The sequence below is a fragment of the Procambarus clarkii genome, chromosome 79 (assembly GCF_040958095.1).
Source record: "Procambarus clarkii isolate CNS0578487 chromosome 79, FALCON_Pclarkii_2.0, whole genome shotgun sequence".
In the NCBI taxonomy this organism is placed as follows: Eukaryota; Metazoa; Arthropoda; class Malacostraca; order Decapoda; family Cambaridae; genus Procambarus; species Procambarus clarkii.
Genome location: NC_091228.1, coordinates 7,255,670 through 7,268,426, shown reverse-complemented (window position 1 = coordinate 7,268,426; position 12,757 = coordinate 7,255,670). Strand labels below are relative to the sequence as shown.

Here is a 12,757-nt window from a genome sequence, read left to right as displayed (position 1 = left end):
AACTATGGCCAGCTGCAAAACTATGGCCAGCTACAACACTATGGCCAGCTACAACACTATGGCCAGCTACAACACTATGGCCAGCTACAACACTATGGCCAGCTGCAAAACTATGGCCAGCTACAACACTATGGCCAGCTACAACACTATGGCCAGCTACAACACTATGGCCAGCTACAACACTATGGCCAGCTACAACACTATGGCCAGCTACAACACTATGGCCAGCTACAACACTATGGCCAGCTACAACACTATGGCCAGCTGCAACACTATGGCCAGCTACAACACTATGGCCAGCTACAACACTATGGCCAGCTACAACACTATGGCCAGCTACAACACTATGGCCAGCTGCAACACTATGGCCAGCTACAACACTATGGCCAGCTACAACACTATGGCCAGCTACAACAATATGGCCAGCTACAACACTATGGCCAGCTACAACACTATGGCCAGCTGCAAAACTATGGCCAGCTACAACACTATGGCCAGCTACAACACTATGGCCAGCTGCAAAACTATGGCCAGCTGCAAAACTATGGCCAGCTACAACACTATGGCCAGCTACAACACTATGGCCAGCTACAACAATATGGCCAGCTACAACACTATGGCCAGCTACAACACTATGGCCAGCTACAACACTATGGCCAGCTACAACAATATGGCCAGCTACAACACTATGGCCAGCTACAACACTATGGCCAGCTACAACACTATGGCCAGCTACAACAATATGGCCAGCTACAACACCACGGTCAGCTACGCCTACAAAGTGAGCCCAACACACACACACTGTGGAAGTAACTGCCAGCTTACACAGGCCTTACACCATACTGCATTGCACCATCTGTCTGCCGGATTCCCACTATTTCATAACTCTGAATATTTTGTAACTCTGTATTGCTTAACACTTCATAGTTTCCCTGATGATTTTACCTACGTTAGTCCTGTGAGCTTACGCAAATCCTCTCCAATCACTCAAGCATTGATAAATCCTCCCCAATCACTCAAGCATTGATAAATCCTCCCCAATCACTCAATCATTGATAAATCCTCCCCAATCACTCATGCATTGATAAATCCTCCCCAATCACTCAAGCATTGATAAATCCTCCCCAATCACTCAGGCATTGATAAATCCTCCCCAATCACTCAGGCATTGATAAATCCTCCACAATCACTCAAGCATTGATAAATCCTCCCCAATCACTCAGGCATTGATAAATCCTCCCCAATCACTCAAGCATTGATAAATCCTCCCCAATCACTCAAGCATTGATAAATCCTCCCCAATCACTCAGGCATTGATAAATCCTCCCCAATCACTCAAGCACTGATAAATCCTCCGGAAGCACTCAAGGACTGATAAACCATTTCCAACTACTCAAGCACTGTTAAACCCTCTCTCTAACCACTTAAATCCTAATAAATCATCTTATTCCCCCTTAACACCTATTAACCTATTTCTCTCTCTCTCATATTAGACCCTATCCATCTACATAAGCTCCAATAAACTCACTCCCTTCACCCAATTACCTAAGCTCAGATAAATACTACCCCGCCATCCCTCTACTTAGGGTGATGGATTAAATAATCCATCTCCCTCTACTCAGATCTTGATAAAGTCTACAGAGCTATCTGGGGGTATGAATTGAGTTGGGAAATAAGCATGATTTTCTCGAGGTTATCTTGAGATGATTTCGGGGCTTTTAGTGTCCCCGCGGCCCGGTCCTCGACCAGGCCTCCACCCCCAGGAAGCAGCCCGTGACAGCTGACTAACACCCAGATACCTATTTTACTGATATGTAACAGGGACATACGGTGAAAGAAACTCTGCCCATTATAGTGGTCTCGTAGCCTGGTGGATAGCGCGCAGGACTCGTAATTCTGTGGCGCGGGTTCGATTCCCGCACGAGGCAGAAACAAATGGGCAAAGTTTCTTTCACCCTGAATGCCCCTGTTACCTAGCAGTAAATAGGTACCTGGGAGTTAGTCAGCTGTCACGGGCTGCTTCCTGGGGGTGGAGGCCTGGTCGAGGACCTGGCCGCGGGGACACTAAAGCCCCGAAATCATCTCAAGATAACCTCAAGATCTCAAGATAACATTGTTTCTCGCCGGCGCCTAGGATCGAACCCAGGACCACAGGATCACAAGTCCAGCGTGCTGTCCGCTCGGCCGACCGGCTCCCTCGACCGGCTGATCAAGTGGATGGAAATCTTACTTAGCTCTCTATCCCTCCAGCTACTGATAAAAACCATCTATTCTACTCCACTGACGCTGATAATCAGCTTCATTATCCCCTTAACTGATTACTCGCTCGCTAATTTGCCCATCGATTACACCAAATTATCTCTAATTATTTATTGGAAGGAGATCATTTCTACTCAATTATTCTCAATTCAGTCCCCCTGTTAATTACCTCTTTGTTGTGATTTTATCGGAGCAAAGAATTAATTACTCTATTATCAAGATTTTGAAACTTTAATGTTTACATTTCCTAAATTGTGTTTCATTTACGAAGACTCTGGATATGTTGAGCGTTCAAGAGTTACTGGAATGAGTGCTAGTAACTCATTCCAGTAACTCATTCATGAGTTACTGGAATGGAAATAAAGTTAATATATCTGCCTCATGTGTTGTTAAGATCAAGGAACATAGACCAGTGGGAGAGTGAATAATCCAGGTGTATGAGGAATGGGAGGGTAAACAGGTGCATAAGGAAATGGGGATTGGGAGGGTAAACAGGTGTATGGGGAAATGGGGATTAGGAGGGAGTCATTAGACAACGAGAAGTGAGAACATAAAAACATAAGAACAAAGGTAACTGCAGAAGGCCTATTGGCCCATACGAGGCAGCTCCTATAGGAAACATTAGGTAACACAGAGCTAGAAAGGGAAGTGTGTGTTGCTTGAATTAAACATCTCGAGGGAAACACTGTGTTGCAAGCTATATGAAGCAATGTGGTGGTGCTGGAGTGTGGTGCTATAATCACTGGAAACACAAACCGAAACTGTCTCTATTTTCCGCTTGTTACAACTTGTAATAAAGTTGTTACATCTTGGCTTAACGTGTTTATGACGTATTAGAACGTTGTTACAACTTGCTATATTGGTTGTTATAACTGGTTAGGAGGTGTTAAAACTTGTTCGAACGTTGTACCAACGTCGTAGTTTCGATGTGTGTTTAGCGGGAATGTGGTAGTATTTCTGGTTCTATGTGATGTGAGAATGTGAAGGTGCTGTTGGTTCTTTGTGATACTAAATAGGGTGGAAAGGTTCAGTGTTTTTCGAAAATATATAAATTGTAATATTTAGGCATCTTTTTAAACATTTCTCCCTTTTCTCTTGCGGGTTAATAGCTCTTAACCTCCTGGGTAGGAAATGGGGTATTTGTAATAATTACCTCTAATGAATACCTGTTTTATCTATGGTCGTTATCTATAATCATTATCTGAAATCTTTATCACTACAAAATGCTTAGTTTTACGATCGCACTTCGGTTTTATAGAGACAATATTTTTTACGAGGGGCTCTTAAGATATCGACCAGCAACTAAAACATTAAAAATATATATTTTATATGTAAATTAGGGAGTCTGTCTGTGTAAGGATGGACGCCAGACACAAGGGACTATAGCCTCACCACCGTTTTAACCCCTACGAACTCTGTAGGGTAAGGCAGGTCCTAGTCAATAACGGCTTCTCCAATGGTTTCATCGAAGACATCATAAGAAGGAAAGTGAAAAGCCATGCAACCTCTGAAGAGACAACTAACACAACACCTATACCCCCTATTAGACTATTTTACAGGAACTTCTTTTCCACAGCTCATAAAACGGAGGAAAGGGTCCTGAAAGATATTGTTAATAGAAACGTTATCCCTACAGACAAAAATCAGAGGATACAATTGACGATTTACTATAAAACCAGAAAAACGGCCAGCCTACTCATGAGAAACTCTCCAGACACAAAACAGAACGCTTTAAAAGAGACTAATGTCGTCTATGCCTTCAAATGCCCACTTGGGGACTGTAAGCTCCAAAAAACCCAGTATATAGGCAAGACAACAACATCTCTTTCTAGGCGTTTAACGATGCATAAGCAACAGGGCTCCATTAAGGAACATATAATCTCTTCCCATAACCAAACCATCGCCAGAGAAATCCTAGTAAACAACACAGAAATCATCGATAGATACAGCGATAGCAGGCGGCTTGACGTTTGCGAGGCACTACACATCAAGAAGTCAACACCAGCAATCAACAGCCAATTATTGCACAACTATATTCTACCCACCTCAAGACTCCGCTCCAATATAGAAGCATCAAGAAATATGGACCAATAGGCTTTCTACAAACACTTCTATTCAATACCCATTGTTTCTGTTCTGTCTTGTGTTGATACTTTTAATACCCTATTAATATCCCCTCCTGTTCTGTCTTGTGTTAATGCCACATCACCCTTCCCACCTCACTCAAATGTAGATATAAAATCAGAGATACGTTCTAATCAGTTGTGTATTTGTGAAGTCTTTGAAAATGTAATAAGTTTTACGAAACGCGCCCGTGTCGCGTCAGACTAGAAATAAAAATGAATTTTGGAGAAGTGATTTTTGATTTACCTCCAACAGTGAAGCGTAATGTACGAAAGATTGAGAAAATTCGTGTTAGAATTATTAATCTTACTTTTTCGGTCATATTTAATAATATATATATATATATATATATATATATATATATATATATATATATATATATATATATATATATATTTATATTCATAATGTTATCACACTCGGCGCATAACCAACATAGTCCTTTCTACAACATAAAATCAACCTCTTACAACCTTTCGAGTGTTGACCATCTATTCTCACAACCTTTCGAGTGTTGACCATCTATTCTCACAACCTTTCGAGTGTTGACCATCTATTCTCACAACCTTTCGAGTGTTGACCATGTATTCTCACAAACTTTCTCATCGCTTCGCTAAATACGTGTACACGAGACCTACAGACTGGTAGTAAGGAGAAGGAGATAGAAATAGATTGTCTATCTCTCTATCTATCTCTCTATTTCTGTCCGTTTTCCTGTCTCTGTCTCTTAGTTTCTCTATCCGTTTGCATGTCTGAGTCAATCTGTTGCTCTGATTTTTTTAATTCTTCCGTTGAATTCGTCGACACAGGGAAATTGGGTTCCAAAATTGCTGGATATTAGGAAAAAATAACATCGTTTGGGCTGACGAAAGTTAGTGATGAAAGAAACTATGATTAAATTGATGTATCTGTTATCATCTATTCGTTTGCCTTGTTCGGGTTGAATGTAGACACAGTAGTCGCTTCTGTATATTTATTGAGTGAGGCAAACAGGTGTATAACTGGCCAAGCCGAGGTCCACCTACTCTGGGTCTGTCGAGATAACTGAGGCTGCTGGGAGCATGGCTGATGCTCTTCTGTCTGGCATGACGTCAGAGGCCTACTTGCCTGTGATTGGTTATATTCCAACTGACATAGAATTTGAGTATAACACATCCTAAACAAGGGATTGATGCAGAGAATGGATACAGAATGAGAGCTGTTCAGGTCTTATACATACAAGTCATAGTACTACATCATTGATCTTTTTTTTTTTAAATGAACAGGTTTGATACAATCAACAATTAATGAAAGTCAGTCATCCACAAATTTTAAATTAAATCGCATTGGAATCAAATGAATGAAAATTTATCTAAATTCTATTTGATACTAGATTAACATAATTAATTTTATAATTGCATATCTATGTAAATTGCAGGGTTTATTTAATCTTTTCAACAATACAAATCGCCTAAGGTCTGTAAATGAATGATTATGTAAATCCGTTTGAATTTACACATATTTAATATTTTTGTTACATATTTAACTGAAATCGGTGAAAGTTTTAATATATATATATATATATATATATATATATATATATATATATATATATATATATATATATATATATATATATTGGTAGCAGTCTTTCTTGTAAACATATGTTGTTGAATAATTACATCACAGACACAGTAAATCTATCACAACCCCCCCCCTCCCCCACTCCACCTTCCACGATACCACAACCTTCATAACCACCACCCCACTGAGAACCCCACTTACAACCCCAAGAACCACATATCACAACCACTATATCTATACCATATCCACCGCATCACAACTACCATAATAAATCAACCACACCACACCACAACCACCACACCACAACCACCACACCACAATCACCACACCACCACAACCACACCACAACCACCATACCACCACAATCACCATACCACCACAACCACCACACCACAACAACCACACCACACCACAACCACACCACAATCACCACACCACCACAACCACACCACAACCACCACACCACAACCACAACCACCACCAGGACTGCTACCAGCAGCCAGGCTCTACACACACACACACAGAATATCTCTGACGAACAGGATCATTGTGAGGTAATATAGGTGACAAGAATGTTTTGTCCTGTTATCTATGGCGGCGATACAGGTATTCAATAGAGGAAAATTCTGAATTTCATTTCTAGGGCAATGAAATCCTTATGAAGAGGCCTATTAAGTATTTCGCGAAAACTGAGAATTAGTAATATTATTACATATATTATTAGAAATTAATAATTTTATTAAACTCGCTATTCTATAAGAAATGTACTTTGGTAATTTTATGAAAATGAAATTTTCTGCAGTAATTTATTTTAATGAGTTGTCAATGTTTAATTGGACAATGAGCCGTTTTTTTTATGATTTTCTTTTTGTTTCTTCTTTCTCTGTCTCTCTCTGTCTGTCTGTCTCTGTCTGTCTCTCTCTCTCTCTCTCTCTCTCTGTCTCTCTCTGTCTCTCTCTGTCTCTCTGTCTCTGTCTGTCTCTCTCTGTCTCTCTGTCTCTGTCTCTCTCTCTCTCTCTCTCTCTCTCTCTCTCTCTCTCTCTCTCTCTCTCTCTCTCTCTCTCTCTCTCTCTCTCTCTCTCTCTCTCTCTCTCTCTGTCTCTCTCTCTCTCTCTCTCTGTCTGTCTCTCTCTCTCTCTCTCTCTCTCTCTCTCTCTCTCTCTCTCTCTCTCTCTCTCTCTCTCTCTCTCTCTCTCTCTCTCTCTCTCTCTCTCTCTCTCTCTCTCTCTCTCTCTCTCTCTCTCTCTCTCTCTCTCTCTCTCTCTCTCTCTCTCTCTCTCTCTCTCTCTCTCTCTCTCTCTCTCTCTCTCTACACACTACCAAAACATACCAACACGCAACACCAGCACCCTACATACTATACACGAAGTCAACACAAACAAATAACACATAGCCAACATATGATGCACGAAGCTAATAAAAGCAACATAGAGGACACATGCAATACAAAAGTTTATGTTGTTCTTCAGATTTCTCTTTCATTTCTTAGGTCCCAATATAGTTATGCAATTTGATGTTGATCGGCATCTTGGAGTCACTTGCAGGAGTTGAGAGAAGGAGGTTATCTTGAGGTTATCTTGAGATGATTTCGGGGCTTTTTAGTGTCCCCCGCGGCCCGGTCCTCGACCTGGCCTCCACCCCCAGGAAGCAGCCCGTGACAGCTGACTAACACCCAAGTACCTATTTTACTCCTAAGTAACAGAGGCATAGGATGAAAGAAACTCTGCCCATTGTTTCTCGCCGACGCCTGGAATCGAACCCGGAACCACAGGATCACAAGTGCAGCGTGCTGTCCGCTCAGCCGACCGGCTCTTCCCTCCCTGCTGACTACAGTAACCTTGTCAATTATCTACGCAGCATCAAAACAGATAGCTTCTCTTGCAAGATAATTGCTTCAGTAGAAGCCTCCATCACTCCCGCTACGAGTATCAGAAGCTTTTGATGCGGCTTCAATATCAACAAACTAGGCGAGGGGGAATATCCTCTTTTGCCCTCTTCCCTTTACGCTCTTGGCACACTCCATGTAACCTAATTATGCATCCGGGGTTAATGAGCCACGAAGCTCAGGGACAAGACGCTTGCTTCTTGCAACCCACAACACCCAGAAGGCCACAGGAGTAAACAAAGCAAGGATACAATTAAATCACTCCAACACACCATCTGGTCACCACTTGGTCCGGGAGACATCTCCCGTCACGTAGGGTGCAGTCGCGCCTCCACAGATCTCCAGTATTAGTCTTTATACTGGTAATGGCTCAAAAGGGCCATCACTTACGGGCTATTCATGCCCGTGCCACCTCTTGAGTGGCTTAATCTTCATCAATCAATCAATCACTCCAACATGCTTCTCTCGTTAACTCGTCACACGAGACTGTTAAAAAATCTTTTCGCGTATTACAGGTAAGCTTAAGCGACAAAGTTCCTGGCTGGGTGCATGACCTTGCTCTCGTCTCCGAGAACCAGGCCTGAGTGGTGGCGCAGAATAACTGGTTCTGTGATGGGAAGAACTAGTTTTTTATACTATACACCAGGGAGCCGGTCGGCCGAGCGGACAGCACACTGGATTTGTGATCCTGTGGTCCTGGGTTCGATCCCAGGCGCCGGCGAGAAACAATGGGCAGAGTTTCTTTCACCCTATGCCCCTGTTACCTAGCAGTAAAATAGGTACCTGGGTGTTAGTCAGCTGTCACGGGCTGCTTCCTGGAGGCGGAGGCCTGGTCGAGAACCGGGCCGCGGGGACACTAAAAAGCCCCGAAATCATCTCAAGATAACCTCAAGATAAGATAACCACAGAACTCGTTAGCACCGGCGTTCTTGAAACTGCATGTTCATATCAGCTAAGAACCATAGAGAGAGAGAGAGAGAGAGAGAGAGAGAGAGAGAGAGAGAGAGAGAGAGAGAGAGAGAGAGAGAGAGAGAGAGAGAGAGAGAGAGAGAGAGAGAGAGAGAGATACAAAGGTTAAGCAGTACATGACGACGCTGTAAATCGTTCTTCACTGCCACGTGAAGAACGTGGCAGTGAATGAAAGTGACAAAAGTGAATGAAAGACAAGAGTGAATGAAAGACAAGAGTGAATGAAAGTGACAAGAGTGAATGAAAGACAAAATTAAGCACAACTATACAACATCGCAAAGGTTTCACTCTTCCCTCCAATTCATCAATGCTGGAGGGCTCGTAAGAGCTGATTCATTATGCATTCAAATGTGATTCTCATATAGACTGCGTAAGATATGTGAGGGGGAGCCCCTCACTCTATTGTATTGATCGGGCAACTTCCTCAGGCTGTACTATTGATCCCCAAGTAATCCCTACAGCTGTAAAATTGATCTCCACCCCTCCTTTGGATTATTGATCTTCAGGGAACCCTGGAATATTGATCAGGTAACTAGAACTATGTCTGCAGTAGTCATAATACTTGGCTTCACTTGTGTTTGGCTACAAGGTAGCAACGCCAGGGCTCCTTACCAGTGCCAGTGAGATCAGTACTATTTATATCAACAAATATCACAGCCATCATGGGTTAGAGAAGTATAAAAGACACTAATATACAATTTTACCCCCATACCCTGGAAAGACAAACCGAAACTGTCTCTATTTTCCGCTTATTACAACTTATAATAAAGTTGTCACATCTTGGCTTAACGTGTTTATGACGTATTAGAACGTTGTTACAACTTGCTATATTGGTTGTTATAACTGGTTAGGAGGTGTTAAAACTTGTTCGAACGTTGTACCAACGTCGTAGTTTCGGTGTGTGTTTGGCGGGTTGTGAATACTTTATACTCCAGCAAGTCTTTGAAAAATAGGAAAGTAAATGTTTCAGCACAATTGTAATTATGTATTATTCTAGCAGTCAGTAATTGTACTTATTTTCACTAGTATTAAACCGTACTGTTAAATATATTGTGAATATTTGCGACCACAATTAACCATGTATACGTAATATAATCAAGGTTATCAGCTCACAATCTATACATAATGCTAACCATCACTATTGCACAATGAATACATAATACGATCATGTATACTTGCCCTCACCATTGAACTATTTTTACAGCTTCAGACCACACTATGTAATCTCCTCGATATTTATAACTGAACATATTATATTTTTTGTATTATTATCATTATTATTTTCTTTAACTACAGCCATCAGTTCTGTAGCAGCTTTAGTCTGATTCTACTGATATTACTTCTGTTTTGGGGAATATTATCTCTACTGTTTTGGGGAACTTTCCCCAAGAAACTTGCTAGCCTCCCCACCACTGCCACCACAATCACCATACATTAGGGACCTTCTAGTGATCCTCACCCTCCTTCAACCAGCTACATGCCCTCCAGCCATACTTTTTTTCTCTTTCTCCCCCAGCCCTTGATATCCTTTCTGTGACATGTTAATTATACTACTCCCTTAGCCCCTCTCCCTTCTCTATGTCTCTCTGTACCTCCCTCCCTTCTTCCATTCCTTCTCTCCCAACCTTCCTCACTTTACTTCCTATCTCCCTCCTCCGCAGAACTGACCACCCACACTTCATCTTCCATGGCCCCCAGCCGCCTAATTCAATTTCTACCTTGGAATTCCTTCCCTCATATCTCCTCTTATCTCCAACTATCTCTCGGACGCACCACTGCTGTTCTCTTTTTGTCCTCCTCCCTCCCTGTCTTCTGCACCAAGCAGCTGGAGACTCAGAGATCAAGGAGGGGTCTTCCCCTGTGTGGTGAGGTGGGGGGGGGGAGGAAGGGAATTATCAGGGGGGAAAGCGCCAAGCCATTACGACTATATAGCACTGGGAAGGGGTCAGGATAAGGATTTGGGATGGTACGGAATGGGGTACAACCGCTTGAACGGTCGGGGATTGAACGATGACCTGCATGAAGCGAGACCGTCGCTCTACCGTCCAGCCCAAGTGGTTGGGGGAGGGGGGGAGGTTTGGTGTCGTCAGGATGATAGTATGGCACATTGCCCAGTCAATCATCACAGATGTTTGTCCCATGTTTTCAGGTGTAAATGATTTCTTTCACACGGTATTTCTCCATATAATATGCAATTTTTATTTTTCAAATTAAGCATTGTTATTTTGCTTTTAAGAGACAGGACTCATTGCATTAATTTTTTCAATCATTTATATTTAGAGGTATATATTAATTAAAGAGTTTGATCTTATGTTCAGGGTTATCTTCAGACCTGATTAATATAGACTGAAGTGGACAAGTAAAAGATATTTTAAAACACACTAAATCCTACTTTATCTGACATTTCAGTTATATCCCGGAATGGCAGAGACGCAGGTAAGAGACAGCATCGCCGCAGTCACGTAAGTTGAATTATTATTTGTTTATTATATATACCAGAAAAAGTACGAAGCGGCATGACTGTTGACAATCGACTTGAGAATGGTCCAGGACGGACCGAAACGTCGTCGTCCCTTCACCTTCTAGTGTGTGGTCTGGTCAACATGATTGGTGACTAGTTATACTCCATCAACAGTTCAGTGAAAGTCAAAGTACTGAGACTTAAGGTTAAATAAATATATATAATAATGTCCTCCTGTGCAGGCGATGAGTCACAATAACGTGGCTGAAGAATGTTGACCAAACCACACACTAGAAGGTGAAGGGACGACGACAACGTTTCGGTCCGTCCTGGACCATTCTCGAATCGACTTGAGAATGGTCCAGGACGGACCGAAACTGTCGTCGTCCCTTCACCTAGTTTGTGGTCTGGCCAACATAATATCGTCCTGCCGTAGTGTCTGTTTTGCTGCGATAACTAGTAAGAACTAGCTTCAACACACATTTAGGTACATCTCCCTTTGTGCAGCTACCATAGACTATATGAAGAGGAGTATAGTGTCAAAAAACTAGCTACGTAATGCTAAAAATCCCCCATCACACTGGATAGTGCGTTGTACACAGGCAGGTCATAAGTAGTCGTGGTGTAAAAGTCTTGGGACCAACCACCGGATCTTTTAAACGCTCGTGATTCTAACCCTTGACCTCTATAGCTGAGACCTCATCGTAGAGGCTCGAAAAAAAACGTGTTTTCACGACACTTACGTTGTTCAAGTCTTTCGCTTAGTCCAAGACCTTCTCCCAAGTCTCTAGCGCTCAACATACCTTATTTACGTGGATAAATTTAACATCGAGGTAACTTTTGTTGTGACGAATCGCACGAAAGGTCGGTCTGACATGGGAAGGGAGGTTATCTTGGTTATCTTGAGATGATTTCGGGGCTTAGCGTCCCCGCGGCCCGGTCCTTGACCAGGTCTCCTTTTTGTTACATACCCCCAGGTAACAGCCCGTAGCAGCTGACTGACTGACTGACACCCAGGTACCTATTTACTGCTAGGTGACAGGGGCATTCAGGGTGAAAGAAACTTTGCCCATTTGTTTCTGGCTGGTGCAGGAATCGAACCCGCGCCACAGAATTACGAGTCCTGCGCGCTATCCACCAGGCTACCAGACCCCTAGTGTGTGCGTGTGTGTGTGTGTGTGTGTGTGTGTGTGTGTGTACTCACCTATTTGTACTCATTTGTGCTTGCGGGGGTTGAGCTTTGGCTCTTTGGTCCCGCCTCTCAACTGTCAATCAACTGGTGTACAAATTCCTGAGCCTACTGAGCTCTATCATATCTACAGTGTGTGTGTGTGTGTGTGTGTGTGTGTGTGTGTGTGTGTGTGTGTGTGTGTGTGTGTGTGTGTGTGTGTGTGTGTGTGTGTGTGTACGCGTGTGGGTGCCTGCATTAACAAGTACAATGCCAGGCAGTGACCAATGGCACCTAGCATTGAACTCGACACATGGAAATGAGGAAA

At 42.6% G+C, this 12,757-nt stretch overlaps 1 protein-coding gene across 1 annotated transcript in view; it reads left to right on the top strand.

Annotated features, from left to right (window-relative positions):
- Positions 1 to 12,757, top strand: part of LOC123764571 (zwei Ig domain protein zig-8-like) — a 263,096-nt gene that overhangs the window by 129,635 nt on the left and 120,704 nt on the right. The window contains exon 3 of the mRNA XM_069314671.1: positions 11,210 to 11,236. Coding sequence (XP_069170772.1) covers positions 11,210 to 11,236 — 27 coding nt within the window. The remainder of the gene's footprint in view (positions 1 to 11,209; positions 11,237 to 12,757) is intronic.